This window comes from Delphinapterus leucas, chromosome 10 (genome assembly GCF_059928025.1).
Source record: "Delphinapterus leucas isolate spDelLeu-1000000601 "Yukka" chromosome 10, BTC_Dleu_Yukka2, whole genome shotgun sequence".
Classification (NCBI taxonomy): domain Eukaryota; kingdom Metazoa; phylum Chordata; class Mammalia; order Artiodactyla; family Monodontidae; genus Delphinapterus; species Delphinapterus leucas.
Genome location: NC_143138.1, coordinates 97,854,362 through 97,881,933, shown reverse-complemented (window position 1 = coordinate 97,881,933; position 27,572 = coordinate 97,854,362). Strand labels below are relative to the sequence as shown.

General features: G+C 54.1%; 3 protein-coding genes across 20 annotated transcripts; 1 reads left to right on the top strand and 2 right to left on the bottom strand.

The window, feature by feature from the left end:
• Window positions 1–1,665: 1,665 nt before the first annotated feature.
• PRRT3 (proline rich transmembrane protein 3) lies at window positions 1,666–9,269 on the top strand. The gene is made up of 3 exons (XM_022564647.3): window positions 1,666–2,729; window positions 2,941–3,096; window positions 3,705–9,269. Exons 1-3 carry the CDS (start codon window positions 1,712–1,714, stop codon window positions 5,462–5,464), a joined length of 2,934 nt encoding a protein of 977 aa, XP_022420355.2. The 5' UTR covers window positions 1,666–1,711; the 3' UTR covers window positions 5,465–9,269.
• On the bottom strand, window positions 6,387–14,407 carry CRELD1 (CRELD disulfide isomerase 1). Of its 3 annotated transcripts, XM_022564657.3 has the most exons (11): window positions 14,343–14,407; window positions 13,618–13,810; window positions 13,299–13,381; window positions 10,855–10,965; window positions 10,462–10,553; window positions 9,633–9,809; window positions 9,453–9,548; window positions 8,472–8,555; window positions 8,177–8,272; window positions 7,840–7,974; window positions 6,387–7,044 (listed from the first exon to the last, which is right to left on the bottom strand). In XM_022564657.3, the coding sequence occupies exons 2-11, from the start codon at window positions 13,789–13,791 to the stop codon at window positions 6,830–6,832; spliced, it is 1,263 nt and encodes a 420-aa protein (XP_022420365.1). In that variant the 5' UTR covers window positions 13,792–13,810; window positions 14,343–14,407; the 3' UTR covers window positions 6,387–6,829. The 3 variants fall into 3 exon arrangements, with proteins under 3 accessions (XP_022420365.1, XP_022420366.1, XP_089775781.1); XM_022564658.2 differs by having other exon boundaries at window positions 13,618–14,383; XM_089919655.1 differs by lacking the exon at window positions 9,633–9,809 and having other exon boundaries at window positions 13,618–14,387.
• Window positions 14,408–14,621: 214 nt separating this feature from the next.
• IL17RC (interleukin 17 receptor C) lies at window positions 14,622–27,456 on the bottom strand. Of its 16 annotated transcripts, none has more exons than XM_089919606.1 (19): window positions 27,140–27,454; window positions 26,823–26,844; window positions 26,475–26,627; window positions 26,129–26,203; window positions 25,928–26,037; window positions 24,741–24,852; window positions 24,366–24,410; window positions 22,680–22,819; window positions 22,396–22,455; window positions 20,159–20,213; window positions 19,896–20,077; window positions 19,750–19,797; window positions 18,746–18,836; window positions 18,467–18,588; window positions 18,140–18,199; window positions 17,557–17,605; window positions 15,513–15,608; window positions 15,358–15,396; window positions 14,622–15,262 (listed from the first exon to the last, which is right to left on the bottom strand). In XM_089919606.1, the coding sequence occupies exons 1-19, from the start codon at window positions 27,242–27,244 to the stop codon at window positions 14,643–14,645; spliced, it is 2,184 nt and encodes a 727-aa protein (XP_089775732.1). In that variant the 5' UTR covers window positions 27,245–27,454; the 3' UTR covers window positions 14,622–14,642. The 16 variants fall into 16 exon arrangements, with proteins under 16 accessions (XP_089775732.1, XP_089775735.1, XP_089775731.1 ...); XM_089919609.1 differs by having other exon boundaries at window positions 18,746–18,791; XM_089919605.1 differs by having other exon boundaries at window positions 19,750–19,800; window positions 27,140–27,453.
• Between the last annotated feature and the right edge of the window lie 116 nt (window positions 27,457–27,572).

Sequence of the window (27,572 nt, the reverse complement as noted above, 5' to 3'; positions counted from 1 at the left end):
ACTTGCCTGGGGAGCGCACCTGGAGTTTTCTTCAGCTTCTCAAGGTGTCTGTGAGCCACCAAGGGTCTTTGAGCATAACTGTTTCCCAGAGAGGAAGGGAACAGGGCCTCTGCTCCTAAACACACCCAGGCACTGGCTCTGACAGCCAATGGCCCCCTCTCCTGGTCCCCCTTTCCTGGCCGTGGGGTCCCGCTTGCCTCCCGGTTCCATTAGGGACTCTCAGGAAGCAGCACCATAAGGGAATATCCAGCTGGGCCAGGCATATGCAGTGGCTGGAGACAAGAAATAAAAGACGCAGATGCAGCCCTTGAGAAGCCCCAGGATGGTGGGGGAGAGAGGAGATTATTATACTATGTGACTGGTGTGACAGGAAAGGGTGGAGGGAGTGTCAGAGAAATAAATACTCAAGCTGAAACAAGCCACCATCATATCCTACCTGGATTTCTGCACTAGCCTCTCTCCCCCTTTTAAAACACTTCTCAGATCTCATGACTCCCATGCTTAACATCTCCATTGGCTTCCTGGGACACTTAGAATAAAATGCAGGTGCCTTTTCCTGGCTTTTGAGAAAGGCCCACCTTCCTGATTTCATCTCCCTCTGCTCCTTTCTCCTGAATCTGCTGTGCTCCTCATTCCTGCTGAAGGGCCTCCGCACTTTCTGTTCCCTCCTCCAGATGCTTTTTCTGGATATCATCAAATGGCTGACTCCTTCTTCCCATTCAGCATTTAGCTTAAATATCACCTGAGTGGCCTTTCTAGCACTCCTGGGTAAAGTAGCCCCCCTCCTTCTATCTCTTAACCCTGTTTTATGTTCTCCATAGCTCACCTTATCTAAAATTATTCATTGTCTGTCTCTTACCTAGAACACCAGCTCCATGAGGGCAGGTATCTTGTCAATCTTGTTCACTGCTTTATCCCCAAGGCACATAGTATGTCCTCCAATTATTTGTTGACATAGTTAAGGGGGCTGGTGGGAAAGCAAGCTTTCTGGATAAAAGGAAAAGTAAAAGGGCTCTAATGCTTATTAAGCTCCAATTATGGGCCTGGCCCATCCTGTGTTTTGTTATGTCTTATGAGAGCCCCTTTGAGCTAGGTACTACTATTATACCCATTTTACTGATGGGAAAACCATGATGCAGAGGGGAAAAGTAACTCACTCAGGAAATGGTGAAACTGGGATTGAAACCCAGGTCACTCCTCAAAGGCACGGGTGTATTTCTCTCCCTCTCCACCTCTCTGATATTTGACCTGGGCCCTCAAAAATAGGATTTAAAAAAAAAAAAAAAGAATAGGATTTCGGCAAGTGAAGGAGAAGGGAGAGGGCATTGCAGCCTGAGGGAAGAGCAGGAGCAAAGGCGGGGCGCCAGGCAGTTCCGTGGGTGTTGAGGGTGAGGTGAGCATCCTGGTCTGGGCTTGGAAGGCCAAGAGAGGAGCTTACATTCTCTCGTGAGGGCGATGGGGGCCACTGACGGTTTAGAATTAGGGCAAGTGGCATGACCAGAGATGCAGTTTTAAAAGGTCACTCTGGGCAGCATGAAGAGGTTGAAGAGGAAGGGGCGGGTAGAGGAGGAGGATTCTTCCTTTCTTTCCCACCAGCTTCCCTGGGGCAGCCATGGGAGACCCATCTCATGCCATCCCCCTCTCCTTTTTTTAGGCTCATCCCGTGAAGACTGGAAGCTGAGGGCTCCAGGCCCAGGCATCACAGCGGACCATGGCTCCCAGCCCCTGGGGCTGTGTGTATGGCCTCCTGCTGCTGTTGCTGCTGCTGTCCCTGGGGGCTGGCTCTGCCCTGGGCCGGGGCCTTCCCAGGCCACTTGAGGACTTGGAACCACACTTGATCCCAGGAGCCCACCCCAAGGGCCCTGTTGGCACAAAGCCCCAGGCCTTTGACTTCTTCTGGGAGAAGCCCAGAGATGAGAGCCCCTGGAACTCCAATGTCCCCCAGGTCCCTGCTGAGGAGGTGCCTGAGAGGCCCACAGACTCCCTTGGCCCAGCCCTGCATGGACCTAAAGCATCCCATGGGGTGCAGAGAGAAGGACTCCCAGTAACTGATGACCTCCAGGTGGCTCGAGGGCCAATTTTTCAGGGCTGGACAGGACCTCCTGAATCACAGGAATCTATGGAGCAAGAAGCACCAGCCCCCTATCCAGTGGGCACCCCCCATCTCACTTTCATCCCCACAACTCCCAGACTCCAACTCGGGCTAGCCACGGTTCCCCCCACCCCAGGGCAGCCTGGAAGCCAAGTGGGACAGCGACCACCTAGAGATGAGGGTCTTGTGGCCAAAGCCAAGATCAGGGTCTCAGAGACATCCCCCTGGCACCACAAGGGCCCTCCCCACACCATTGCACCACACCCAGGCACTGTCATGAGGCCAGGGCTGAAAGAACAGGGTGGGAGTGAGGAGGACTTCCAGGAGGCAGCTCAAGGCCCCCTCCTCACTCAGCAGGATCCAGCAGCCCCTGATGTTGGCTCAGTATCACCAGCTGAGGCGGCATCCTCTCAGGAGCCTGGCTCCCAGCTGGACCTGGCATTGGCCAGAAGCCTTCCTCCTGCTGAGGAGCTGCCCGTGGAGCTCCCCAAGAAGGCTGGAGGTGGGGAGACCTGGGAAGTCAGTATTCCAAGTCCCTCACCCAAACAGACTGACCTCCCTGATGTTAGGGGCTCATCAGGACCCCAGCCCTCAGGTCTCCCAGCCTCAGAGACTCCTCATGGGCAGCCCAAGCCAGGTGGGTATCAAAGTGAGGGTGCTGAGCAGGGCTGGGACGGGCAGTGTTCTAGGGCAGCTGGATGCCCCAGTTTCTGTGTGACCTCTGATCCCTCTGGGTCCTGCTTTCCTCATTCTGGCAAATGAGGGTGATTGTGCCTCCCTCCTGGGGGATTAGATTTTGGGGAACGCTGGAGGGTCAGGCAAAGCAATGACTGCTTTTGTTATTTCAGAGATAGCAGCAATGAATGGAGCAGACCCCATCTCCCCCCAGCGGGTGAGAGGAGCAGTGGAGGCCCCAGGTACCCCCAAGTCCCTCATCCCTGGCCCTTCGGACCCTGGCCCAACTACAAACGGAACAGAGAGCCCTGTGGGAGCCCTGCAGCCAGGTGAGGGCATGGCTCAGGGGTTGGGGAGATCGGGTACTCTAATACCTAAGAACTTGTGTGAGGTACATATGCGAGGGGTGGGGAGCGAATGGGGACAAACACCTCCTTAAAGGAAATGGCCAACCACTTCAAACAACTTAGGATAATAAACTACTACTCACTGGGTACTCTGGGAGAAGTCATTTGCACTTTGGGGGCTTGGAAATTCTTAAATATAAACTCTTAAGTATACACGGGTATATTTAGTGCAGTGATTCTCCAACTCCCACAGTTCGCCAGAGGAGCTTTTAAAAAACTCCAATGCCCAGGCCCCAGCACAAGGAATTCTGACGGAGTTGATCTCCAGGTGATTCTAATATGTAGTCCCCGTTGAGAGCTGCTGGAATGTTAATAAAAATGATAGGTCACATCCATTTAACACTTATTGGGTGTTGGGGACTGTGCTAAACATTTAATCCTCACCACAACCCAGTGAGGAGGGGTGCTGTTACCATCCCCGTTTTACAGATGTGCTTAGAAAAGTTAAGTAACTTGCTCACCACACCGGAGGATGATGGAAAATCAAAAGTACTTTTCAAAGGGCTATTTTAATATTGTTATTGTTGCAGATGAAGCTGAGGAGTGGCCGGGGCGCCCCCAAAGCCATCCCCCAGCGCCCCCTGTCCAGGCCCCCTCGACGTCACGCCGGGGCCTCATTCGGGTCACCACGCAGCGTGCCCTGGGCCAGCCACCCCCTCCTGAGCCCTCCGCCAGCTCCGTGGCATCAGTCCCAGCCTCCAGCCCCCCGGCCAACGCCACCTCACCCCCCCTGCGCTGGGGTCCCCTGCGGCGGGTGCTGAGCTTTTCCTGGGAGCTGCACGTCTACGGGGTCGGGGTGCTCTTCCTGCTGCCTGCGTTGTTGGCACTGGCCTCGCTGGCAGCCGCCCCTGCGGGGCCCCGGTTGGCACTGGTGGCGGCGGTGCTGGTGCTGGTGGCGGCGGGGCTGCGGTCCGCCTACATGCTCACCGACCCCTATGGCTCGCAGGCACGACTGGGTTTACGCGCCGGCCTGGTGCTCTACAATCTGCCCTTTCCCTTGCTACTCACCGCGCTGGCGGCCCTGACCCTGCTCGGCCTGGGCGCGGGGCTGCCACAGCAGCTGCAGAACCCTCTCCTCCTGGGAGCGCTGGCGTTGGCGCACGGCTTGGGGCTGCTCGCCACAGACCTGCTGTCGGCAAGGCCTGCACTCAACCTCCTGGCTCAGGGCTTATCGTGCGCCTGGGGCGCGTCCGTGGCTCTGGGCACGCTCTGCCTGTGCCGTCGCCGCCTGCTGGACGGGCCGAGGGGCTGGGATGCCAGCCCGGGCCCGAGGCTGCTGGCCGTGGCGGGCGCGCTGGGGCTGCTGGCCAGTGGCTTGCAGCTGGCGGCCGCGCTCTGGCTGTACCCGGGCCCCGGCCGGGTGGGCCACTTCTCGTGGGCCTGGTGGGGCGTCCACTTCTGGCTGCGCCTGCTGGAGCTGACGTGGGCGCTCACCCTGGCGCTGGCCGCTCTGGCCGCCGCGCGGCCCAGGCCGCCCACAGAGCACGCCTGCTGGGCTAAGCTGCTGCGCCTGGCGTGCCCTGCGCCCTCCGGCAAGAGCGAGGTGCCCGAGAGGCCCAACAACTGCTACGCGGGGCCCAGCAGCGTCGGCGCAGGTACCCTGGACATTAGCAAGAGCCTCATCCGCAACCCAGCGGAGGGTGGGCCTCCAGCCACGCCCAGTTCAGGCGCCTGGGGTTCGGCTGCGTCGCTGGGCCGCGGTCCCCTGGGTGGCCCGGGACTGTCCCGCAGCAGCATGGGGCCGGCACCATCGATGAGCGAGCTGGACCTGCGGCCGCCGTCACCCATCAACCTGAGCCGCAGCATCGACGCCGCGCTCTTCCGAGAGCACTTGGTGCGAGACAGCATCTTCCGGCGCTGCGGCCTCCGTGGCCTGGCCTCCCCGCCGCCCGGGGGCGCGCTGCGGCCGCGCCGGGGCAGCCACCCCGACGCCGAGCTAGACGGCGCAGGTTCTTCGCTTCTCCGCGGCCGCAGCCGGTCGCTCAGCGACGTGCGCGTGCGCGGCCCGGTCCCACCACATGTAGCGGACGAGCCTGAAGGGGCGGCTTCCGGCAGCTCCGCGGACAGCTTCTCACGGGGCTCGCTCAAGATCAGCTGGAACCCCTGGCGCCACAGGCTGTCGTCGATGGACAGTCTGCCCCTGGATGAGCTGCCCAGCACGGTGCAGCTACTGTCTGCCCCAGCTCCTGCCCCGGGTCCCGCCAGGCCCGGGGAGCCCCAGAATGGGATCCAGCCTCAATGCAAGCCCGGAGACTCCCGCAGCGCCTCCAGTGACACCATCGAGCTCTGAGGGGGTCCAGAAACTCAGAACCAGGGCCCCGCCCTCGATGGCCCTACCGCGGCATGACCTTCTGGGATGCTGAGCATTTGAAAAACATTCCGGGAGTATTCCTGGGCCCCAACTGACTGCAGCCTCCGGAGACAGCCGGACACGGACCCACCCCCACCCCCAGATTTTTGTTTTTTAAAATATCTCTATTTTTCAGCGGGTATTTTGCACAGAGGCCATGACTTATGCGGAATACAGGGTGGACATGCACGTATTTGGGAATGGGGAACAGGGTCCAGGTGCCCTAACATCCCATCCAGACTCTCCAGTGTGAAGATGAGGCTCGACTGTCCAGACTGTCCTCTTTGTGCCAAAGAAATAAACCCTTAGGACTTGGCTCAAGCCTCCCTCCGGCCATGCCAGGATCCTGTTTAGAGGATATGCCCACCCCCAGTGATTTCAAGTGCTGTGTTTATTGCGGAGGGGAGGACTTCCAAAGGAAAGGGCCCTCAACCCTTGGAGACTTTAGAAATAATGGCTATCAATATTTCATGGAACATCTGTCTGCTGTACGCTGTCTTCAGCTTTTCACGTCCATCACCTTAATTCTCACATTAAGCCTGAGTGAGAAGCGTTATCATGCCCATTTTATAGATGAGAAGAGTGAAGTTCAGAGATGAAAGTCATTTGTCAGGGTCCTTTGGCAAATGATAGCTGGTACTGAACTGAGAAAGTTCCACTCCTAAGCCTTGTTCCTCCATCCCATCTCCCTTCTCTTAACACTACTTCAGGGCCAGCCCTCTCCTTTGTCCTCCTTCTACTGCTCCTCCATCAGGATACCCTCAGTTTCCCAGGGTTTTAGGAAACTTCCCCAAGGGTGGAGGGGCTCTCAGTAGCTTAGGCCAACCCATGGTGGGTGGGGGCAGGGAGTAAGACAAGCTGCTCCATTTTCCAAGACCTTACTTTATTTCCTGAGATGAATAAATAAATCAGTGGCTGAGGGGCAAGGGGGTGAGGACAGAACAGGAGCTGACAGCATGCAGCTGGCAGGAGGGGGTTGTGAAGGGACACCCTCCCCCCACATCCTGGGCAGGGGCCAAAGCTCACGAGCAGCCGCAACGAGGAGACACTTTTTTAAAAAATTCACAACACTGTGAAGCCTGACCAGTGCCCCAAGGCCAAGATCTCATGGCACCCACCTATAGGGCTACTTTTGCACCCAAGGGCCTCACCTGCCCAGGCCCAGGTGTCTGCGCTGCTCCATAAGGTGGGTAGAGGGTGCTTACCGCACTCAAAAATAAAGCAAGTGCCTCAAGTGTCCAGGTGGGAGAGTCCCGATCTTGGGGGCAGCCTGGGCAGGAGGAGATGCTGCAGGTGTGGCAGGGATTATCTGCCCTTGATGAAGCCCTCCAGCACACGGTCACTGCGCTCTGACAACCAGTAGCCGGTCATGGCTGCCACAGCCCCAATGAAGATGGCGGTGAAGACCAAGTCACCCTTGGCGGCCAGCGTAGCCAGCGCACAGATGACGACACCGAAGAACATCTGCTGCAGCACCACCAGCTCGTCCTCTGTCATCTCCGAGAAGAAGCCTGCTGACTCTGGGCAAGAGAAGTGCCCGTCACTCATCCCCCGTTCCCGGAGCCTCCCACACACCTGATCATCACTGCCACACGCCTGCCTGGCACACCAGCACACAGTGTCATTTACTGCTGAGAACAACTCCAAGACGGGCATTTATTATCCCTGTCTTCCTAGATGGGAAACTGAGGCGCAGAGAGGTGAAGAGGTTTGCCCAAGGCCACGTGGGAGAGTTGGGTCAGAGCATGTGTACTAGCCCCACTGCAGAGCCAGAGTGCCTGGATGTGACGCTCAGCTCTGCCACCTGCTTGCCATGGGGCCCTGGACAAGTTTTTTCATGTCTCTGCGTCCCTGCTTCCACTATGCAAGATGGGGATGAGAACAATAGCTACAGCACTGGATTTGTTTTAGGGGTGAAATAAGTTAATACATGCAATATGCCTGGAACAGCGTGTGACACACAGGAACTGTGGAAGTGGTCACTATCGCCACCACTGTGATTGTCCTTCGTCTCATCACCCCCACGGCCTACAAGAGCCCTCGGGCGGGGCAAGGGCAGATGAAGAAAGAGGCTCGGTGGGCACAGAATGATATGACACCAAGTCCGATTTCCTTTCTACCCTGGGAGGTGTGAGGTCACCAAAAGCCACCCTGGGGGTCAGAGGTGGGGTTCGGGTCCCAGTGCAGCCTCATGAGGGCTGGGTGGCAGTGCAGGTGGGCCAGGGCCTGCAGCTGCCTGAAGGAGGGGTTTGCCTGCCCTCCCCCTGGATAAGGACCTCCCCTCCCCAGGTTTCTGGGGCCGAGCTGGGGCTCACCTGGGATCTGCTCCTTCACACAGATGCCCTCGATCTGTTTGTAGCCCTCAGCACAGACACAGCGGTAACTGCCCTCGGTGTTCTCGCATTGCTCGTTCTCTCCTGGACACGCCGCCTTCTCACACTCGTCCACGTCTTGACGGAGGCCAAGGAGAGGTCAGAGCCCTGACCGCCAGGGTCCCACAGGTGGCACCCCGACTCTGGTCTCACTCACGCCCTGACACCCGCTCTGTGCTGACGCAGGCAACATTCCACCCCTCCTTCCCACGCCCCGTCCACATTTCGGCCCCTGTCAATTTGTGGTGGATGAGACGCTCCCAGGTGGCAGGACACTCACCGAGACACTTGGAGCCCACCTGCTGGTAGCCAGGGCTACACTTCTTACAGCGGCCAGGCCCTGCCCCCATGCAGCCCAGGCAGGCCTTGGCACAGTCTGGAGAAGGGAGAGGACAGACAAGGGTGCGAGCTGCCCGTATGCCTGGGGGAAGCCCTGCTCCAGAAGAGGCCTAGGGCGGGGGGGGGGGGGGGGGGGGCGGTGCCAGCACCTGGGAACGCGGCGGTTTTGGGGGAAAGGCGTGGAGCAGTTCCTTCTACCCTCCCCACACCCTTCCCCCGCAGGAGCGGACAGTTACCTCGGCACTCATAGGAGCCCTCCGTGTTCACGCAGAACTGGTCGGCTCCACAGCTGGCTCGCTCTGTGCCACACTCATCAATGTCTGCAAAGAGGCCGGTAGGGTGGGGACTTCAATCCCTATTTCACTAACAGGGAAGCTGAGGCCAGGGTTGTTGGGAATGGACTTGCCCAGGCTTAAGCAGTGTGGCTGATACTGCAGGCTGTCCACCAACACAGTTGCAGAGGTGCAGCTGGACTCAGGGCTGTCGAGCTAGAGACTGTGTTTTTCAATCTGCCTTGCAGCTAAGTGTGGCCTTGTGATGCAGTTCTGACCAACGTGTTGTAAACAGAAGTGATGTGCTCCACTTTTCACTTGGCCTTAATACAACAGACTTGGATCCTCCGTGCACTTTCTTCTCTTTCGCACTTCCTGAATACCAGGTCATGATACATAGAGGTGACCGTGATCCAGCCTCAACACCCAAGGGGATGACTGTCCAGTAAGACAGAATGAATCTAGGTCTTTAATGACTATGACAAGCAGAGCTTTTCTGCCAGTCTGGACCACTGGCTTCCAGGCTGTGATATGAGATGAAAATAAACCTCTAAATTCATTAAGCCACAGTCTTTGGGGATCTTTCTGTTACAGCAGCTTAGCTTTTACCCTCGTCTCGAACACAGGTTTCCTGACCCCAAGTTCAGTATGCTCATTCTCCGGGTTAACCCTTCTTCAATTTTCGAGACTTGACCCAAGTGACACCTCCTCCAAGAAGGCTTCTCTGATTCCCCACTACCACTGAATTGGAAGAGAGACATTTCTCACTGTACAACGATCAGTCTATACTGTAAGCGCCTGGTTACTTTTCTGCCTTCCCAACCAGGCTGATATCTCTATGAAGATGGGGACTGGACTGGTCTAGCCCAGAGATGTGTGTGTTGATGGGGGACCAAGCCCAAGACCTTGCCCACCCCTCCAGACCTAGGGCAGGGTCCCACTCACCTACACACTTGAGGTGATGCAGGACCCAGCCCTTCTTGCACTGTAAACAATTTGATTCCTCAGGTCCTGAGCAGCGGGCACATGGCCCAAAACAAGCTGGGTAGAATGGGGGAAGTATGAGGGTGGGCAGGCAGGTACCCCACGTGCCCCTGCCCAAGGCCACGCCTCTTGACTACCTACCCGAACATACCAGATGGCTGGCATTGCGCTGCGCCTCAAAGTAGCCGAGGCCACACTGGCCACAGGCCTCACCCCCATAGCCGGCTTGGCAGTCACAGTGCCCGCTGCCCCCTCGAGTTCCTTCCCCTTCACACTGCCCATAGCCACCGCAGGGCCGCTCCGCACCCCCAGGACAGGCTGTGGGCAGACACCAAACCAGGTGGGATCGTAAATACAACCTTGTACGTACAGAATATTTTCCCCGTATTAGTAAGCATTTTTGGAGAGGAAACAATTTTAACGACATCATAATATTTTGTCATAAAACTGTATGAAATTTACTTAACCAGCACCCCATTGTGGAACAGTTAGGTTATTTACAAATCTTTTCTTTTATAAAAACTGAATTGACCATCTTTGTTGCTAGCTCTTTGTATCTGCAGCTTTGAGAGAGAGTTTTCTAAAAGGGGCTGGTAGTTAAGTTCAGCTCCTGCCTCAGGACTGTGTGTAGAAAAAGGTGGTGACAACAGGGCCTTCAGCAGCACCTGCCCATCCCTAGGAAGGTCACCTTAGTCCAGACATGGGAAATGCCTGGTGAGGGGGGGCATTTCTTAAATACATGACAGAAACCACGGCCGCATCTGACCCAGTCTAACCCCATATCCTTTTTCAGAGCCGTTCCCCATGGATTTGTGCATCTCACCAGCCCTGTGAGGCAGGCGAGAACAGAGGTCCAGAGAAGTGATATGAGCAGCCTGAGCTCACACAGCCAGCCAGTAGCCGAGCCAGGACTGGATCCCTGGCCCCAGCAGTCCCCTTCCATCCCCCAAGAGGAATTTGAAAAACTCACGAAGGCAGGAGGGCCCAAAGGTGCCTGAGGGGCAGCAGAGCTTCAGGGAATCTGAGCAGAGCCACTGGAAGAGGTCTGGGGCTTCCTGCTGCCTGAGGCGGAGGGATGGTGAGGGGGCTGAGACAGTGTCAGAGGAGCTGCCGTCTCCCGCAACCTCCCACAGGATCTGTGATACAGCCCATCTTGGGCGTAAGACCCATAAGGCTGCCCTTTCCCCGTCCGACAGAGGGGCAGTCTGCAGCTCAGAGTGAGAGCTTGGGCCCCCCAGCAAGTCCTCAGCACACCTGGGTTTGGAGGAAGGAGCTGAATGAGGACACAGCCCCTAGCTCGCCACCCTCTGCCTTACCAGCCGGCCCTGCCTGAGCCCCTCCCAGGAAGGCCCCCGCTACTCACTTGTGAAACCACCAGCTCTCCACCAGCTCCTCACTCAGCTCCAGCAGGCGGTGGCACTCGAAGTCCGACTTGCTGCACACGCCCTCGAGCACCTCTACCAGGCGGGTCTCACTGACCAGACAGGGATGGGTGGTAGGAACGCACTCCAGCCCACCCACCACCCTCTTTACAATCTCCCCCCTCCCCACCTCATGCCAGATAATGTCAAAGGCCAGAGGCCACAATGGAAGGGGTATTGGTTTGGGGAGACCTGGGTTCCAATCTAGTAGTGTGACCTTGGGCAAGTAACTTAACCTCTCCTGAATGTGTTTTCTCATCTGTAAAATGGGGACAATGGCTCTCCTCTAGGTTGACTGGAAGATAGCTCAGTCCCTGCATCTGTACAACAGAATATAATACCATTGCTGGGTAGATGTGGTTAAAAATATATCATATAACAAGTGTTAGCAAGGATGTGGAGAAACTGGAACCCTCCTACATTGCACGTGGGAATGAAAAACGGTGCAGCCGCTGTAGAAAACGTTTTGGCAGTTCCTCCATAAATTAAACATGGAATCACCACGTGACTCAGTAATTCCACTCCTGGATACATACCCAAGAAAATGCAAAACAGGTGTTCAAACTTGTACACAAATGTTCATAGCAATACTATACACAGTAGCCAAATGGTAGAAACAACCCAAATGTCCATCAGCTGATAAACGGACAAACAAATGTGATCTATTCATACAATGGAAGATTACTAAGCCTTAAAAAGGAATGAAGTACTGATACTTGTTACAAGATGGACGAACCTTGAAAACATTATGCTAAGTGAAAGAAGCCAGACATAAAAGGTCATATTGTATGATTCCAACAGAATCAGCAAATCCATAGAGAGGGAAAACAGATTAGTGGTTGCTAAGGGCTGGGAGGAGGGAGAATGAAGAGTGACTGCTCAATAGGGATGGAGTTTCTTTTGTGGGGGATGAAATCAGTCTGGAACTAGATAATGGCAATAGTTGCAAAACCTGAATATACTGACTATCTCTAATGGTAAATTTTATGTTATTGCATTCTACCACAATAAAAAAATTTTTAAAAATAGATTTACACATAAAATGTATTATATTATATATTTAAAGGGTCTGGCACAGTGCCTGGCATATAGGAGGTGATTTAAAACAAAACAAAAAAACAGTAACCATTAGAGAGCTAGAAGTGCCCTTAGGGTTATTTTGGTCAATCCCCTCATTCCCAAATGAGGCAACTAAGCCCCACTGAGGGAAAGGAAAATGACCAGTGTTACGTAATAACGAAACTTTTATTTCTAGGACGTATCATAGTTTAATCCTTACCACAATCCTATGAAATAGGATTGGCATTAATACTCCCGTTTTACAGATAAGGAAATTGAGGATCAGAGAGGTGACCCTAAGCTACAAAGGGTCAGAAATGACAACCTGGTCTAATTCCAGTTTGACTTTGAAAAGCTAGAGGGCCTAGGACTCAGACCTCTCCGCTCAATAAAATCTCATCTTGTCCCCTGGCTTTATACACTGACTATACGCTGATAACTGTCAAATTCATGTTTCCAGCCCTACTTCTACCCTGAACTCCTGACTCCTAAATCTAACTCTACTTGACTGTTTAACAGACATCTCAGCCCAACATGTTCAATGAGAACGTCTGATTCCAGACCCGTTTCTCCCATCTCGGAAGACAGTCCCACGATTCACCCAGTTGCTCAGGCCAAAAACCCAGTGAGCACCTTTTATTCTACTTTTTCTCTCACACCCCGTAATGATTCCATCATCATGTCCTATCAGTCTATCTGCAAAATATACCCAGAATCTGACCCCTTCTCACCAGGTCCACCACTACCGTCACGCCTAGACTGTGCACTAGCCTCCCACTGGTCTTCCTGCTCCTGTTAGTGTGAGTGACCTTTTATAGGTACAAATAATACCACATCACTTTCCTGCTCCAAACCTTCCAATGACTGCCCGCTACACTCAGAACGAAATCTGAATGCCTTTCTGCGGCCTTCAAGGCTCTCTGCCTTCACCTTCCACCACTCTCCCTTCTCCTCACTCCAAATCCAGCCACTTCTCAAATACCCCAAGCTCAGTCCCGCTCTGTCCAAAACCCTTCCCCGACTGTCGCACAGTTTGCTTCTGCACCTCAGGTCTCTGTTCGAATGTCATACCTTGAATGCCATGCCTCCCACCATTCTGCTTTACTGTCCTTCACCTAATAAGACATTATTTACTTATTCACTGTTTCCTCTACTAGAATAGAAGCTCCTTGAAGAAAGAATTCTGCTTGGCTTGTTTAGTGCTCTCCTATAGATATTCAGTGACATTTGTTGAATAAGTGCTCCCCAAGTGTCTCTAGGCTTCCACCAGCAGAGCACAGATTGGGATGTTAGATATACAAATCCACCCCTCCAGCCTCTTCCTTACCTGTCCTTGTATTTGGACAACTTCTCTTCCTCCCAGGCAGTGTTTCCACCTCCAAAATTATCCCGGATGGTTCTCTCCAGGCCCTGGAAATGGAGAAAACTAGTAATAGCTAAGTACAGTGTCTGGCACATTCTAGCACTTATATTTCACTGACCAGGAAACTGAGGCACAGAGAGGCACCTGCCCAAGGCCATACAACCAGTAAGTAACCAAGCTGGGACACTTGAGTCTATGCAGACTTGTATGCCAGAGCTCCCAGCTCTCAACCCCTGTGCTAATAGTAGCTAGCCCCCTCCTCTTACACTGCTGGTGCACCCACCTTGTTGAAACTGTCGACCAGTCCCCGGCAGGTATGACATGGATGGGGCTCAGTGGGGGAAGAAGACTTGGGAGGCGGAGAAAGCTGGACCCAGACCGGGCCTGGGAGGCCAAGGAAGAGGCTCAGGCCCCAGAGCAGAGCTGGGGCTAGGCCCCTCGGGGCCCGTGGGGCCATCTTTTCCCAGGCTGGGGACCTGTAGACACAGGACATGGGGAGGGTTCGCTGGAGGAGCCAAGTGGGAAAGAAAAGCGTGGGTTCTGAGGTGCCGCGGGTCTGGGAGCCCAGATCTGTGTTATAAGAAAAGAAGGTCTAGACTGGGGTAAGGCAGAGGGAGGGGAGATAGTTGGGGAAAGGAGCCTATTCTGCAATTCCTGGACGGGAACAAGTTATCCTCGTCCCCGCAGGGGGAGGTGGCCTGGATCCTCGGCAAGGGGGTAGGAGTCAGCCCATTGTTTTAGGGTCGGGATATGGTTCTTAGGGGCTGGATCAGCGGAATTAAGGAGAATGGATCAGATTCCTAAATACTGCGGGAGAAGACGTCGGATGGACGGTCTTGGGGGGAGGAGTCCGGAACCCCGGTCTTGGGGACGGGGGGAGGAGCCCGGATCCGGATACGAAGAGAAGGGGTCAGGTTCGGGGTCTGCAGATTGCAAACGCACGGCCCCCGAGCGGGCAAGGAAGGATCCAGACCCACGTAGGCCGCGGAGGAGGAAGAGACAACCCACCGAGCCCGCGGACGCCACAGGCTCAGGCTCCTCAACGCCGCCGCTGCCGCCGGCTGCGTAAGACGTGCGCCCTCCGCCGGCTCTGCAGTCCGGGGGGCGGAGCCCGCGCCACAGCCAATGGTAGCAGGCCATGTGCCATTGCGTCACCCCACGCCAGCCAACCAGAGGCGTCGCCGTCCTGCACCTGTCCGGGTGTTAAAGGGGCGCGCGGATACCAGATACGGGGACAGTTCGGCCCAGCGGCTGGGTCACTTAGACACACGTGGGAGACACGGGTAGAAAAATAGCGTCTGCCTTTATTCAAGTCCTGTCCTCTGCCTCAGGCCCCATCCCGCGTCCCGTCCCCGGGGCCCGGAAGCAGCTGTCCAGGGCGGGCTGCAGGGCCCGGGATACCTGCTCCGCTCTCTCCGCGAGCCGCCAGGGGTGGGGGGCTGCGGGCCCCTGCAGGGTCCCCAGGAACTCGGGCAGCTGTGAGGGCAGTGAGAAGACCGGCACGCTGCGGAACAGGGCGGGCACGGCGTCTGGGGACAGCAGTCTGTCGAAGTAGGCCCCGACGTAGCGGCCGGGCGCCCGACCCTGCAAGAAGTCTGGCAGCAAGCAGCTGAGCGAGGCGGCGAAGGCGTCGTGCGGCCCGTGAGCCCCGGGCGCCGACGTCGCGTCCTGCAGCCATTCGCGGCACAACGCCACGGCCCCGGGCGAGAAGAGCAGGACCACCACGCCGCCCTCCTGCAGGGTCTGGCGCCGCTGCGCGTGAAACCAGGCCAGGGGCCCCTGCGCACTCAGTTCGCGGCGGCTCCACAGGTCCACGGCCACGCGCAGCGGCAGCTGGAACAGCGCCGAAGCCAGGGCGCCCACCAGGCGCTCGAAGCCAGCGTCGTCGGCGGAGTAGAGGAGCAGAGCCGCGCGGCTCCTGGCGGCCGCTGTGGAAAAGAACACAGCAGGAGCAGAGACGTGAGCTGGCCCGAGGCCCGGCCCTCTGGGGGCCGCCCCCCGCCCGGAGCTGGCTCACACTCACCCCCCGCGCGGACGTCCTCCTTCAAGAGCCTCAGCCACCCTGTGAGGGGAGAGGAGCGGAGGCAGCCGGTGAGCCCAGCCGCCGCCTTCTCCTGGCCAGCTCCCAGGTCCACTCGAGTCCTGCCCCTGGGGAATGGGGAGCCGGGAAGCGCTCACCTTTCACGTGGTTCTTTTTGAGGAGGAGGAGAAGGAAAAGCACAGCGGCCAAGAGTAAGCAGGCCATCCAGACCAGGGCCCAGCGCCGGTGGATGTCTAGGAGACCCAGGGGAGAAGACAGGCTTGTTAGAGACCCCCACTTCACGAAGGAGAAAAACGAGGCTCAGAGAAATGAAGAGATTTGCCCGACGTCCACAGCTCACAGGGTCAGTGTATGAACATAGATCCATTTACTTGGGTGACCTTGGATAAGTGACTTCCCCTTCTGCCTCAGTTCACTTCTGTAAAATTGGGATAACAATAATATCTACTTCACAGGATTGCTGTGAGGACCATATGTATTAATACACATAAAGCACTGAACAGAGTGCTGGGCATATTAAGTGCTCAAATGTCAGCTAAGATTATTGACTCCTAAGGGACTTCCCTGGTGGTCCAGTGGCTAAGGCACCGTGATCCCAATGCAGGTGGCCTGGCTTGGATCCCTGGTCAGGAAACTAGATCCCACATGCCCAAATAAGAGTTCACATTCTGCAACTAAAGATCCCGCATGCCACAGTGAAGATCCCACGTGCCACAACTAAGATCCAGTGCAGCCAAACACATAAATAAATAAATGTTTTTTAAAAAAAGATTATTGCCCCCTAAGCCTAGGGTTGCTGGACCCTTGACCTCACTCTCTTGGATGACTGCAACAGCCTTCTAACTGGTGTTTCTGACTCTTTTTTGCCTCTAATTCATTACAACATGGCAGCCCCAGAGATCTTTTTTTTTTAAATAAATGTATTTATTTATTTTTGGCTGCGTTGGGCCTTCGTTGCTGCATGCAGGCTTTCTCTACTTGCGGCGTGCAGGGGCCTACTCTTCATTGCGGTGTGCGGGCTTCTCGTTGCGGTGGCTTCTCTTGTTGCGGAGCATGGGCTCTACGTGTGTGGGCTTCAGTAGTTGTGCAGGGTCAGTACTTGTGGCGCACGGGCTTAGTTGCTCCGCGGCATGTGGGATCTTCCCGGACCAGGGCTCGAACCCGTGTCCCCTGCATTGGCTGGCGGATTCTTAACCACTGTGCCACCAGGGAAGTCCCCCCAGAGATCTTTTTAAAATACAAATTTGGGGGCTTCCCTGGTGGGACAGTGGTTAAGAATCCACCAGCCAATGCAGGGGACACGGGTTCGAGCCCTGGTCCGGGAAGATCCCACATGCCGTGGAGCAACTAAGCTGTGTGCCACAAGTACTGAGCCTGTGGTCTAGAGTCCACAAGCCATAACTACTGAGCCTTCATGCCACAACTGCTGAAGCCCTCGCTCCTCAAGCCCATGCTCTGCAACAAGAGAAGCCACCACAATGAGAAGCCCGCACACCTCAATGAAGAGTAGCCCCTGCTTGCCACAGCTGAGAAAGCCCGCACGCAGCAGCAACAAAGACCCAATGCAGCCAAAAATAAATAACTAAAAAATAGATAAATTTATTTTAAAAAATACTAATTTGATTATAGTCGTTTGGGAAGCTCCTGCTACTCTTAACATAAAATCCAAATTGCTTACATCAGCTCCCAAGGCCCTACATGGCCCTTGCATCCTAATCTCATGACAGAGGCCTATCTCTCAAGACCCTCCAGCCACATTGGCTACCTTGGAGTTCCTCAAAAAAGCACCCCAGAGTCTTCACAAAAATGCATCTCTTCCCCCTTCATCTAGCTCAGCCTTCAGAGTTCACCTCCAGCCTTTCCCCTGAACTAGGTCAGGTCCCCATTATATGCATTCAGGGCTTTGGACACTTTTATAGTGAATGCTTCAATAGCCCACACTTCCTAAATGATTGTTTAGCTAATGTCTTTCTAGCTTCTATGGCTGGCATGGAGACAGGGAACGTGTCTCTTTGGTGATGCTGGGATCCCTGCAAGCGCCCCTTGTGGTGTTTGACTTAATGAAGCAATGACCCTCTGATTGAAAGGCTAAGGCCATTGTGTATGCTCCCCCCAGGAATGGTCCCTGTCAAGATTCCAGCTCCTGGTACAGAGAAGAAGGGCAGTTCTTGTAATACTCACACTTTTCCATGGGGCAGGCCCATAGTGCTCCCAGGTCATCGTCCCACAGCTGTAAGACACAAACGAAACCAAATCCAGAGCCCCCAGCTTGGTATTCAACACCCATCAAGTGTGGTCCCAAATTTCCAGCCTCGGCTATGCATATTTCACACACACACACAGTAGCCGCAAGCTGCTCTGCCTTTGCTTATGCTGTGCCTATTTCCCGGACTGCACCTTGCTACTGGTGCCAGATTGGGCCCACATGAAAAGACCCTTCCTTGAAGCTCTCCCTGGGACCCAAAGCTTAGCACATTGGTTATTAGCTGTCTTAACCCAATGGTTGTCTCTTTGCTGGTCTCTTCACCACGAGCAACTTGGGGACAGGAACTATGCTTCTGCAACTCTTAGCTTCCCCGGGGCTGGACACAAAATAAGCACACACGGATGGTGGGTGGATGCTAGAGGGGCAATGAGGAGGCCCCTGCCCCTGAAGAGTGACAGTTTTCCTGCTAGGCACAGGAAGAGGTAGAAGAGGTTGAAGACAGGGTTTGAGGCCTGTTGCCTTTGGGCATTGGGGAGGGCCCTCCTGCCACCCACTCACCTGAAGACACTGGCCTGACTGCACATCTTGTAGTAACGGCCCTCCAAGACGAGCTGCCCTCTGCCAAGCCAAGGGATGGGTGCTGTCACCTAGAGGCACCACACCTAGGAGGCCACCAGGCTACAGCTGGGCAGAATAGTAGGGGGGAGGGTCTGGGAGACTTTTCAGAGGCCACTGAGGACAAGGCCCAGGTCTGAGTTACCCCTACATTCCCAGAGACCAGCACAGGGCCTGGCACAGAGGAGGGGAAATTGAATAGTGAAAATTTGAGGCCAGGTTTGAAGTGGAGCTGGAAAGGGACATGAAGGAGGGTCCCCCATCCCTCACCGTGGACGCCCTGCTAAACAGTGGAGTGCAGCCACTGGGTTCCAAGGCGCAGAGTGATCTGTTGTCCTGGGGGCCTCGTGTCTCCACGAGCAGCATGTCATCCTTGAGGGGCCCCAGGGAGTCTGGAAAGGGTGAGAGCCCACTCTGAGTGAGACCCAACCTGGTTGAGGGCTGCCACTCCCCTGCCCCATGCCTGACTTTCATCCCCAGGAGCTGGCACTTGCAGGGTCCAGCCCTATTGCAGTGGCCCTGCCCCAGCCTCCCCCAGGTCCCACTCACCAGCCCACAAGCACTCTTGTAGCTCCTGCTTCTCCCAGGTGCTCACCTGCTCAGAAGGGGCCAGGGTTAGGGGCACGAGGAAAAGCAAAAGCTGAAGCCAGAAAAACCAGAAGAGAAGGGACAGACAAGGGGAGGCCTGTCAGGTTGGGGGGCGGGGTCTGGACTCTGGACTTGACCTTAGGCAGAACTGGGTTCAAGGCTGAGTAATTAGGAATCACTCCATCTTTCTCAGCCTCAGCCTTGTAAGGTCATCTGTGCTAAAGGGCCTTACGGCCGTAAATTAACTCTTTTCAGTTCTGACGGAACACTTTATACACTCCCTTCTCACCTAACCACCTTCTCAAAGAGGCTTCATCTGACTGCCCCTCTTGAAATTGCAACTCCAACCCTCCTTTATCCTTCCCCACCTTTTCCTATAGTATCTATATACAATTTTAACATACTGTATAATTTACTTATTATGCCTATTGTCTGCCTTTTTCCATTACAACATGAACTCTTTAAGGGTGGGAACATTTATTGGTTTTATTCACTGACATATCTATTCCAAGAGCCTAAAACAGTGCCTGAAACATAATGGCTCAATAAATCTGGAATTAATATTTTTATAACTACCCTTCGAAGTTATAAAGCAACCCATTTCTACAGGTAGAGAAATAGGATAATTATAGCAATAATCAAAGCAGTTAACATTCACTGAGAATTTAGTCTGTGCCCGTTGCTAAGATGAAGCACTGTTTGATCTTCATAGCCACGATGAAGTATTCAGTAGTTACTATTATCATCCCCATTACACAGGTGAGGAGACTGATGTTCAGAGAAGTGAAGTGCCCAGGGTCCCGCGCCATGCACCGGTAAAGTAAATAGTGGAACCCCTAAAGAGGAAGCTGGTAACCACTTTGCTCCAGGGACCCAAGGATAAAGTGGATTCAGAAGACAGTGACTGTCTGGGAGTCCGCGGAGGTCCTGACCCCAAGCCTGGCTCTCTGGCGCCCCTTTCTTGCCTGGACACAGATGTTGGGGTGGCCTTTCAGCAATGGGAACTCAAGAGCCTTCTGTGGAAAGAGGGTAATGGGTGGGGTCATTAAATTTGGGCCCCTAGGTTCCCCTTCCTTCCCCAACCCCGGGAACCTCCTGCCGCCTCGCTTACGTTCACAGTGACATTCTCTCGGGGCAGCGGTGGGACCAGCGGCTGGCAGGGGCCCCCATCCGGTGCCTGCCAACACAGTGTGGCCTCAGCGGGTAGTGAGCACGGCGCGTCCAGCCGCCAGGCCCGCGGGGGCAGCAGCTGCAGCCGGGCGGCACGCCAAAGGTTCCGGTGTGCACGGGGGTCTGCAGGGAGAGGGTCTGGTTACTGCGTGCCACCAGGTCCCGCCCGCACCGCTCCCGCCCTGGCAGAGCCGGTCCACTCACCCTCCCTAAAGGGGCAGATGCTGGTCCTGACAGAGTCGGGCTCTAGACGCCACACCTAGAAAGGAAACGGGGCTCCACAGGTCAGTTCAAGCCAGCCAGCACTCTGCTAAGCCCTGGGGATGCATTCACTCAGCCCATACAGTCAGTGCTCCTTGGCCCTCCGTATTCGCTGTTCTGCATCCTCGTATCAAAAATATTCCGGGGAAAAAAATTCCAGAAAGTTGCAAAAAGCAAAACTTGGATTTGCCTGCAGGAAACTGTTTACATAGCATTTACATTGTATTAGTTATTATAAGCAATCTAGAAATGATTTCAAGTATACAGGAGTATGTGAGTAGGTTATGTGTAAATACTACACCACTTTATATTATATAAAGGACTTGAGCATCTGCAGGTTTTGGTATCCACAGAGATCCTGGAACTAATCCCTCTGGGATACTGGATATGGAAGGAGGATGTATTTCACCAACATATGCCCAAGTCTTTTTGCCCTTTACAAGGGCCTAGAATTGCACACATTTATTCTTCTAGCAAGCCCTATGCCAACATCTGGCAACATCTTCACTCGACCAATTTTTAATGAGTACTTACTATGTGTCTTAGCACTGTGGTAGGCATAGGGACTTTTAACAATTAAATCCACAATCACTTTGTGAGAACCTACTTAGCACAGGTTCTCAGCACAGTGTTAAGGACACGTCCATTTATTCATTTTTTCTTCCAACAGACTTTTTTTTTTTTTTTTGGTTGTGTTGGGTCTTCATTGTTGCGTGCGGGCTTTCTCTAGTTGAGGCGAACAGGGGCAACTCTTCATTGTGGTGCACGGGCTTCTCGTTGCGTTGGCTTCTCTTGTTGCCGAGCACGGGCTCTAGGCGCACAGGCTTCAGTAGCTGCGGCTTGCGGGCTCTAGAGCGCAGGCTCAGTAGTTGTGGCACACGGGCTTAGTTGCTCCATGGCATGTGGGATCTTCCCGGACCAGAGATCGAACCCGTGTCCCCTGCATTGGCAGGCGGATTCTTAACCACTGTGCCACCAGGGAAGTACCCAATAGACTTTTTAAGTGCACCCATTCTTGGCTTAGCCCTGTTCTAAAGCACTAGAGATAATAAATTAATTTATACAACAAATGTATAAGAGCACCTACTACGTAGCAGGCATTGGGCTTGGCAGTGAGGACATTTATATCACAGCAAACATTTCATGAGTGTCTGTTATATGTCCTATCACTGTGCTAGGCAGTAGAGTTTCACTCATTCACTCATTCATTCACTTAACAAACTTAATTAGCACCCACTACATACCAGTTATTATGCAAGGCTCTGGAGAAATTACTAAATTAGAATAGATATCATTTCCTTGCCTTCAAGGAAATTACAAATTCACAGTTGTAGTAAGGATAAGACATGTATACAAATTAATAAATCAATCACTCATTTATTGAGGATTTGCGGTATGCAAGAAGAGACAGGTGCCCAAATAAGAAAACAAGTGATAAATGATAAATAGAAAAGAAAAGGCAGAAATGCAAGAAGATTTGGAGACAGAAGAGGCCAGAAGGTTGGGCAAAAGCTTTGGGAAAGAGGTGACTGGAAGGATTGAGGTGTATGGAAAAGAAGGATTCGGGTGTATAGAAAAGAAGTGAGGGCATTTCAGGTAGTGGGAATGAGAGACATTAATGTCAGAGGTAAAACAGATCGGACCTGATGACCAATTAAATGTATAATCAGAGGGAGAATATATTATTATAACATATATAAGCTGGAAGTGGCACACTTCCTTATAACAGCCCTGTGAGGCTGGTACTGTTTATTCCCATTTTACTGATAGGAAACAGGCTCAGAGAGGTGAAGTGACTTGTCCAAGGTCACACAGCTAGCAAATGGCAAGTCAGGATTCAAATAAGTCTGAGTTCACAGCTCATGCTCTACTCTCCAGGGGAGCACAAAGAAGGAATTGGAGGAGTAGTGGAAGCCTTCAAGGGGGAGATGACATCTGAAGGGGGCCTTGAAGCACAAGTAGAAGTGCTGGGGATAGAGGATCACGAAGAGCATTCAGGGCATGTACAAGCAGAAAACATAGGACAGCAAAGTGCAAGGGAGGGCCAGTCCCCCTAGGGAGCCACAGTTTCCATCTCAGAGAGGAGTGTGGAGGGTGGGGAGACCAGGAAGGTCAGGGCCAACCGTCTCACCGGTTCCCTAATCCCTGTCCCCGGGCACCCAGCTGGACTCTGCTCCTACCTGAATACAGAGGCAGGGAACCAGGTCTGTGTGGTTCAAGGTAATGGTCTGCGGCCCAGTCTGTGGGAGAAGCAGAAGGAGAGAAGTTGAAGAAGATGAGGAAGAGGAAGGCTGGAAGCCAAAGTTAAGGACACCGGGCAGGCAGCCGTTCCCCCACCAATGTTCCTTGCTTTGGGTGTGGGTGGCTGTGTCCTTTTCAAAGGTGCCCTATGATAATGCACTTGCAACTTTAGCTCACGCATCGGCCTGCAGTGGGAATGGACTTGGGGAGGGAGAGGCCTCACCAGGTTTCTGTGCCACCAGGGTTTTGCAGGGCCCGGGACCTGGTTCCAGTACAGGGAGAGGCCAAAGCGCTGATCCTCAGGGATGTCCACCACCAGGTGCACGTCGTTGCCATGTGCAGACACGTTGAGCACGGGCAGGGCTGCGGAGGAGGCAAAGAGAGAGACTTCCTTCACCTCTTCTATACACCCAAGCCTGGGTCATATCCACCCACTGCCCCTTTGGAGTTTCCTTCAAAGCCCTTAGACTAGGAGGCCCCTGGAGGGCAGAGCCTGTGTCTCCATGTCAGACCAGACTTCAGCCACAGCCCAGGACTGAACCCATGTAGGCCCCAGTATGGGGTCTGGAGAGGGCTCTTCTTCTTGCTTCTCCCTCTGCAGCCAGAAGTACCTGTAACCACTGTAAAATAAATCATTCTCTGCTCAGAACCTTCTGATGGCCCCCACATCACCCCAGAGTAAAAGCCAGAGTCATTACAGCGGCTTGCAAGTCCCTCCCCAGTATGGCTGCTGTGAACGCTCTAACCTCATTTCCTAGCACTCTTGTCCTTAATTAACCTGCTGCAGACACACTGTCCTCCTTACTAATACTTAAACACACTAGACACACTCCTGCCTCAGGCCCTTTGCACTGGCTATTCCCTTCACATGGAACCCTCTTCCCTCAGATACCCCATGGCTCCTCCCTCACCTCCTTCAGGTCTTTTGCTCACTGACCACTCCAACTCCCAACCTCTCTATCCCCCTTCCCTGAAATTTCTCCATAGCACTAATAACCATCTAACTTATTGCATATTTCACATCTCCATGTGTTTATCGTGTCCTCCATCACCCCCACCCTGACCCTGACTCCCAGCTAGAACGTCAGCTCCGTGAAGGCAGGGATTTTTGTCAGTTGTTTTTTTTTTTTTTTTAATTGGTTTGTCTCCAGTGCCTAGGGCTATTCCTTGAGCAGGGTAATGACTCAATAAATACCTGCTGAATAAGTGAATCAGTGTCTACCAAATGAATAAAGACATGAAATCCATGATGTGTATCTGTATCCTCAAACCTCTGGTGCTGAGTAGTCTTTAGTGAATTACCAAAGAGGCATCAAGCTTAAGTTTAAGAACCCAAATAGAAAATGAAGTTGAAATCATTTGAGTTCAAAAGCATCACAGTGTTTCTATCTCGATGTGGCTGGTAGTTATGCAAGTGTATACATATGTAAAAATTAATTGAACTGGACATTAAAATTGGTGCACTTTACACACTTTTCTGTATGTATGTTATACCATGATAAAAAAGAAAATACAAAACAAAAATATGAACAAAACAAAGTCCAAATAGTACATGAGAAAAATCATTAGAACCTTGAGTTTCTTAGCCCTTATTTTATGATTTAATATTATTTTTATTTTAATATATGGGGGCGGGGTGCACCGTAATCTTGACAATGTTTTGGGCCACTAGATGTTCCTGGTACTAATAAATATTTGTTCTAAGAAGTGAGAGATTCACCTTTATATTCTAAATGCCTGGCACTGAGTAAGAGCTACCGCAGTTCTTTTGTGATAAATGAATGAATGAATAAATGAGCTCTGCGAGCCTCTGGGATGTGGCAGCCAGACCTGAAGTTCACTCCAAGGGTCCCTCACACTCCAGACCCACCCCCACCCTCCTCCCAGCCCTGCTGGCCCTAGCTCCTACCCCAGCAGCTCTGAATGCTGTCCCGGACTTCGAGACCCCTGCAGTCTGGGGAGAGATCACAGAAAAGCCTCTAGTGGGGTTGAGGGCAAAGAAAGAATAGGGGCAATCCGACCCATGGGGAGCCCTGGGAAGGGCTCCCTGTCCCCTCAATACCACCCATATCTATTCCAGTGCCCAAAGCACCTTCCCCAGACACTGGGAAGCAATGTCACCCGGGGAGAGGAGGCATGAGGGACTGACTATGGGCAGCTGGAAGTGACAGTGCCTGAGAGCGGCCGGGACGAGGAAGGCGGTTAAAGCAGAAGGGCAGTGGCCAGTGGGGAGAGAGATTAAGGGGCCAGCACTTGGGGCCCCTCAGGCTGTGGGGCCACTTACCAGGCAGCTGCTGTGTGAGATTGAGTTCCTTCTGGTACCGGGGCTGAGTGTAGGACCAGATTCGCACCTCAGCCCCCAGGGCAGCCTCGAAGCACTCAAATACTACAGAGCCCTGTGAGGAGAGGGTGGCGGAAGGCTGGTGGTATAGGGCTCAAAATTGAGGCTCCTCTCCATGGTCTGCTCCACTCACCCTCTGCCCTATTCCCAACCAATGACTATTCATACTGTATGGCCCCCAATTCTGCTGCGAACATGTCCTCAAAGGCCTCCAGTTCTAAAGCACACAGCCTCAGGAGGGGTGGCAGCAGGGCCAGGATTAGTGCCCCCACTCTATTAGTCCATGCCTCATCCCTGCTGTTCCAGGTCACGTGCCAAAGCTAAGGTGATCAGAGACCCCAGACCCCAGCACAAATGTGGGAGGCTCTCCCCACAGAAGTCGCTCTCACTCCCAGTGCCTCAGTGGGCCTCATGATTGCCCTGTGAGGGGGACCAGCAGGTGATCTCCCATTATTTTCCAGGTAAGACGATATAGACTGGGGGCTGGGGACAGGAGGGAAGTCAAAGTTTGAGTGACTTGGCCCAAGTGGAGATACATATCCCAACCATGAGCAGCCCCCTGAGGCTGGGAGAAGCTCCGCGGGGGGACAGACATGGTACATGTGGGACAGACACGGACAGTATGGCAGGGAATCCGGAAAAGTGGATTCAGCCCACAGACCTCCCCTCTGCAAGCCTCAGCTTCTCTATCTGGCGCATGAGGGCAATAATAATGTCTAGTTCATGGGGGTAGTTTTGAGGATTACAAAAGAAAGGAAAACTTAAACTTTCTGAGACTCTTCCGTGTTGGGTATTATACCAGGTATTTTATACATATCAACTCATTTTACTCTCACAACAGCTATATGAGGTAGGACTCTTCTTTTTTTTTTGGCCGCACCGGGTGGCCTGTGGGATCTTAGCTCCCCAACCAAGGATCGAACCCGGGCCCTCGGCAGTGAAAGCGCAGAATTCCAACCACTGGACCACCAGGGAACTCCCGAGGTAGGACTGTTCTTTTTCCCACTTTACAGACAGGAAAACTGAGGCATAAAGGACTGAAAGAACTTGCTCACAGCCCTGCTAGAATCAGGACCTAAAGAGATAATGCCCGTGAAAACCCTTCATAAATTCATTATCATTTCGCATACCACAGACTGACCAGGCTGCACGAGGGCAGCAGGCACTTGCACCTCCAGTAGGACGCAGCGGGCAGTAGGGTAGGCCTGGAAGGAGAGCACGACGTGGGCCTGGAGAGAGGCTGTGAGCAACAGGGCAGGGGGTCGGTCAGGCTCAGGGGCCCTGGGCAAGGCTCTGGAGAGGGGCAGTTGGGCCAGCCGGCTTCTCCTCACCGTTCCTAGGCTCCTCGATCGCTGGGTCCTCTGCAATTCCAAACTTCTCTTCATCTTCAGGCTCTTCCCAGTACCCTGGAATGACCCGAGAGCAAGGCTCAGATCTAGCCCCAGCTCTGGTTTTGGGTTCCTTCCAGGAAGCTCAGCGCTAGGAAGCAGAGGCCAGGCTTGGGGCCGGGGGTGTGGGCGGGGAGACCAGTGTGACCTGGGGGGTCCGTTGGCCAGTGTCCTCCAGGAGAATACTGAGGATGCCCCGTGCTTCCTGACAGACACCCTCCCTGGTCTTCGTGCCCACTCCAGACACACTCACATGCACCAATGCCCAGTCATGGGATGACAGGCTCACCATGCACAGCCAAGTGGACGTCCACACGCACACAGAGGTCACAGTCGGTATCCTTGTAGCACCTTAGCACCAGCTCTGTCTGCAGGCCTGTGGGCACCAGCACGGGGCCTGGGGCAGACACGAGGCTCCCAGGCAGGCAGAGCACGTCACCATCTGTGTGTGAAGGGTGGGGTGGGAGCTGAAGCTTCTCAGACCCAGAATCTGGTTGCACCTGACAACCCCAGAGGGCCAAGGAGCTTTGGGCTCTTCCTGGGCTGAGGGTGGGTGGTGAGGGCATGGGACTGAACAGCTCCCCTCCCTTCTGCCCACCTGGGAAGATCTTTCCTCTCTAAAAGTAGGGCTACTTACCCCAGAGGTGGCAGGAAAGGCCCTGGGAAGGAGGTAAAGACAAGTTAGAGTTTATGCGTCCAAATCTAACCATCTTTTCCTGAGGCCCCCCCCCCACCCGCCTACCTCTTTCTAGGGCTCCCTTTTCCAAGTCCCTCCCAGAAGAGCTCAGGCCCAGCTCTTGCCCCCTCCCCATTCTTCTCTTACCCCATCAGCACCCGACAGACCAGCCAGGGCAGTTCTGACGGTGATGGCAGCGGCAGGAGCCAGGCTAGGGCCTCAATGGCCGCAGACCGAGCCCTGAGCCTTCCTCAACACTCCTACAGTCCCAGACTCACCGGAGAGCAGCGGGCAGTGTCCTGAGGCCCCACAACCCTCTCTAGAGAGAGGACCACAGGGTTTCGGCCCAGTGCCAAGGACAGAAAGAACCAGGGCACAGGCATCTTCCAGGTGCCAGGCAGCACCCAGGCCTGAGGCCCAGTCCTGCCCCCCCCCCGAAGGGGGGCTGACACCACACCTCTTCTCCCACTCAGCTGCGTGCCTGCGGGCAGGAGGGGCCGGAAGCCCTCCCCAGTCTCGGGGTCCCGGCGCTGGGCCGCTTGCGCACGCCCTCTCCCAGGAGTCCTGACTCCCAACCAGTCCCTGCCAGAGTGCTTTCGTTTTGGCTCCTGGCAGGCAGCCGGCTGTTCCCGCCCCGCCCGGCCCCTCCCACCAACACCAGGCCTGGGAGCCAGCAGCCTGGACCGGAGTGGTGGCCTCACTCCCTCCCTC

What these genes read in the sequence shown, in the direction of transcription:
- PRRT3 (XM_022564647.3), top strand. Translation starts at nt 1,712, where the DNA reads ATGGCTCCCAGCCCCTGGGGCTGTGTGTATGGCCTCCTGCTGCTGTTG. An exon ending in TCATGGGCAGCCCAAGCCAG is followed by an intron (nt 2,730 to 2,940) that starts GTGGGTATCAAA and finishes TTGTTATTTCAG; the next exon opens with AGATAGCAGCAATGAATGGA. An exon ending in TGTGGGAGCCCTGCAGCCAG is followed by an intron (nt 3,097 to 3,704) that starts GTGAGGGCATGG and finishes TTATTGTTGCAG; the next exon opens with ATGAAGCTGAGGAGTGGCCG.
- IL17RC (XM_089919605.1), bottom strand. Translation starts at nt 27,244, where the DNA reads ATGCCTGTGCCCTGGTTCTTTCTGTCCTTGGCACTGGGCCGAAACCCT. An exon ending in CAGCATTCAGAGCTGCTGGG is followed by an intron (nt 22,820 to 24,365) that starts GTAGGAGCTAGG and finishes CCTCCTCCGCAG; the next exon opens with CCCTGCCCGTGCTCAACGTG. An exon ending in CATCTGCCCCTTTAGGGAGG is followed by an intron (nt 20,078 to 20,158) that starts GTGAGTGGACCG and finishes CTCTCCCTGCAG; the next exon opens with ACCCCCGTGCACACCGGAAC.
- CRELD1 (XM_022564658.2), bottom strand. Translation starts at nt 13,827, where the DNA reads ATGTCCTGTGTCTACAGGTCCCCAGCCTGGGAAAAGATGGCCCCACGG. An exon ending in TGGTCGACAGTTTCAACAAG is followed by an intron (nt 13,382 to 13,617) that starts GTGGGTGCACCA and finishes CTCCATTTCCAG; the next exon opens with GGCCTGGAGAGAACCATCCG. An exon ending in GGGCTCCTATGAGTGCCGAG is followed by an intron (nt 8,273 to 8,471) that starts GTAACTGTCCGC and finishes TCCCTTCTCCAG; the next exon opens with ACTGTGCCAAGGCCTGCCTG.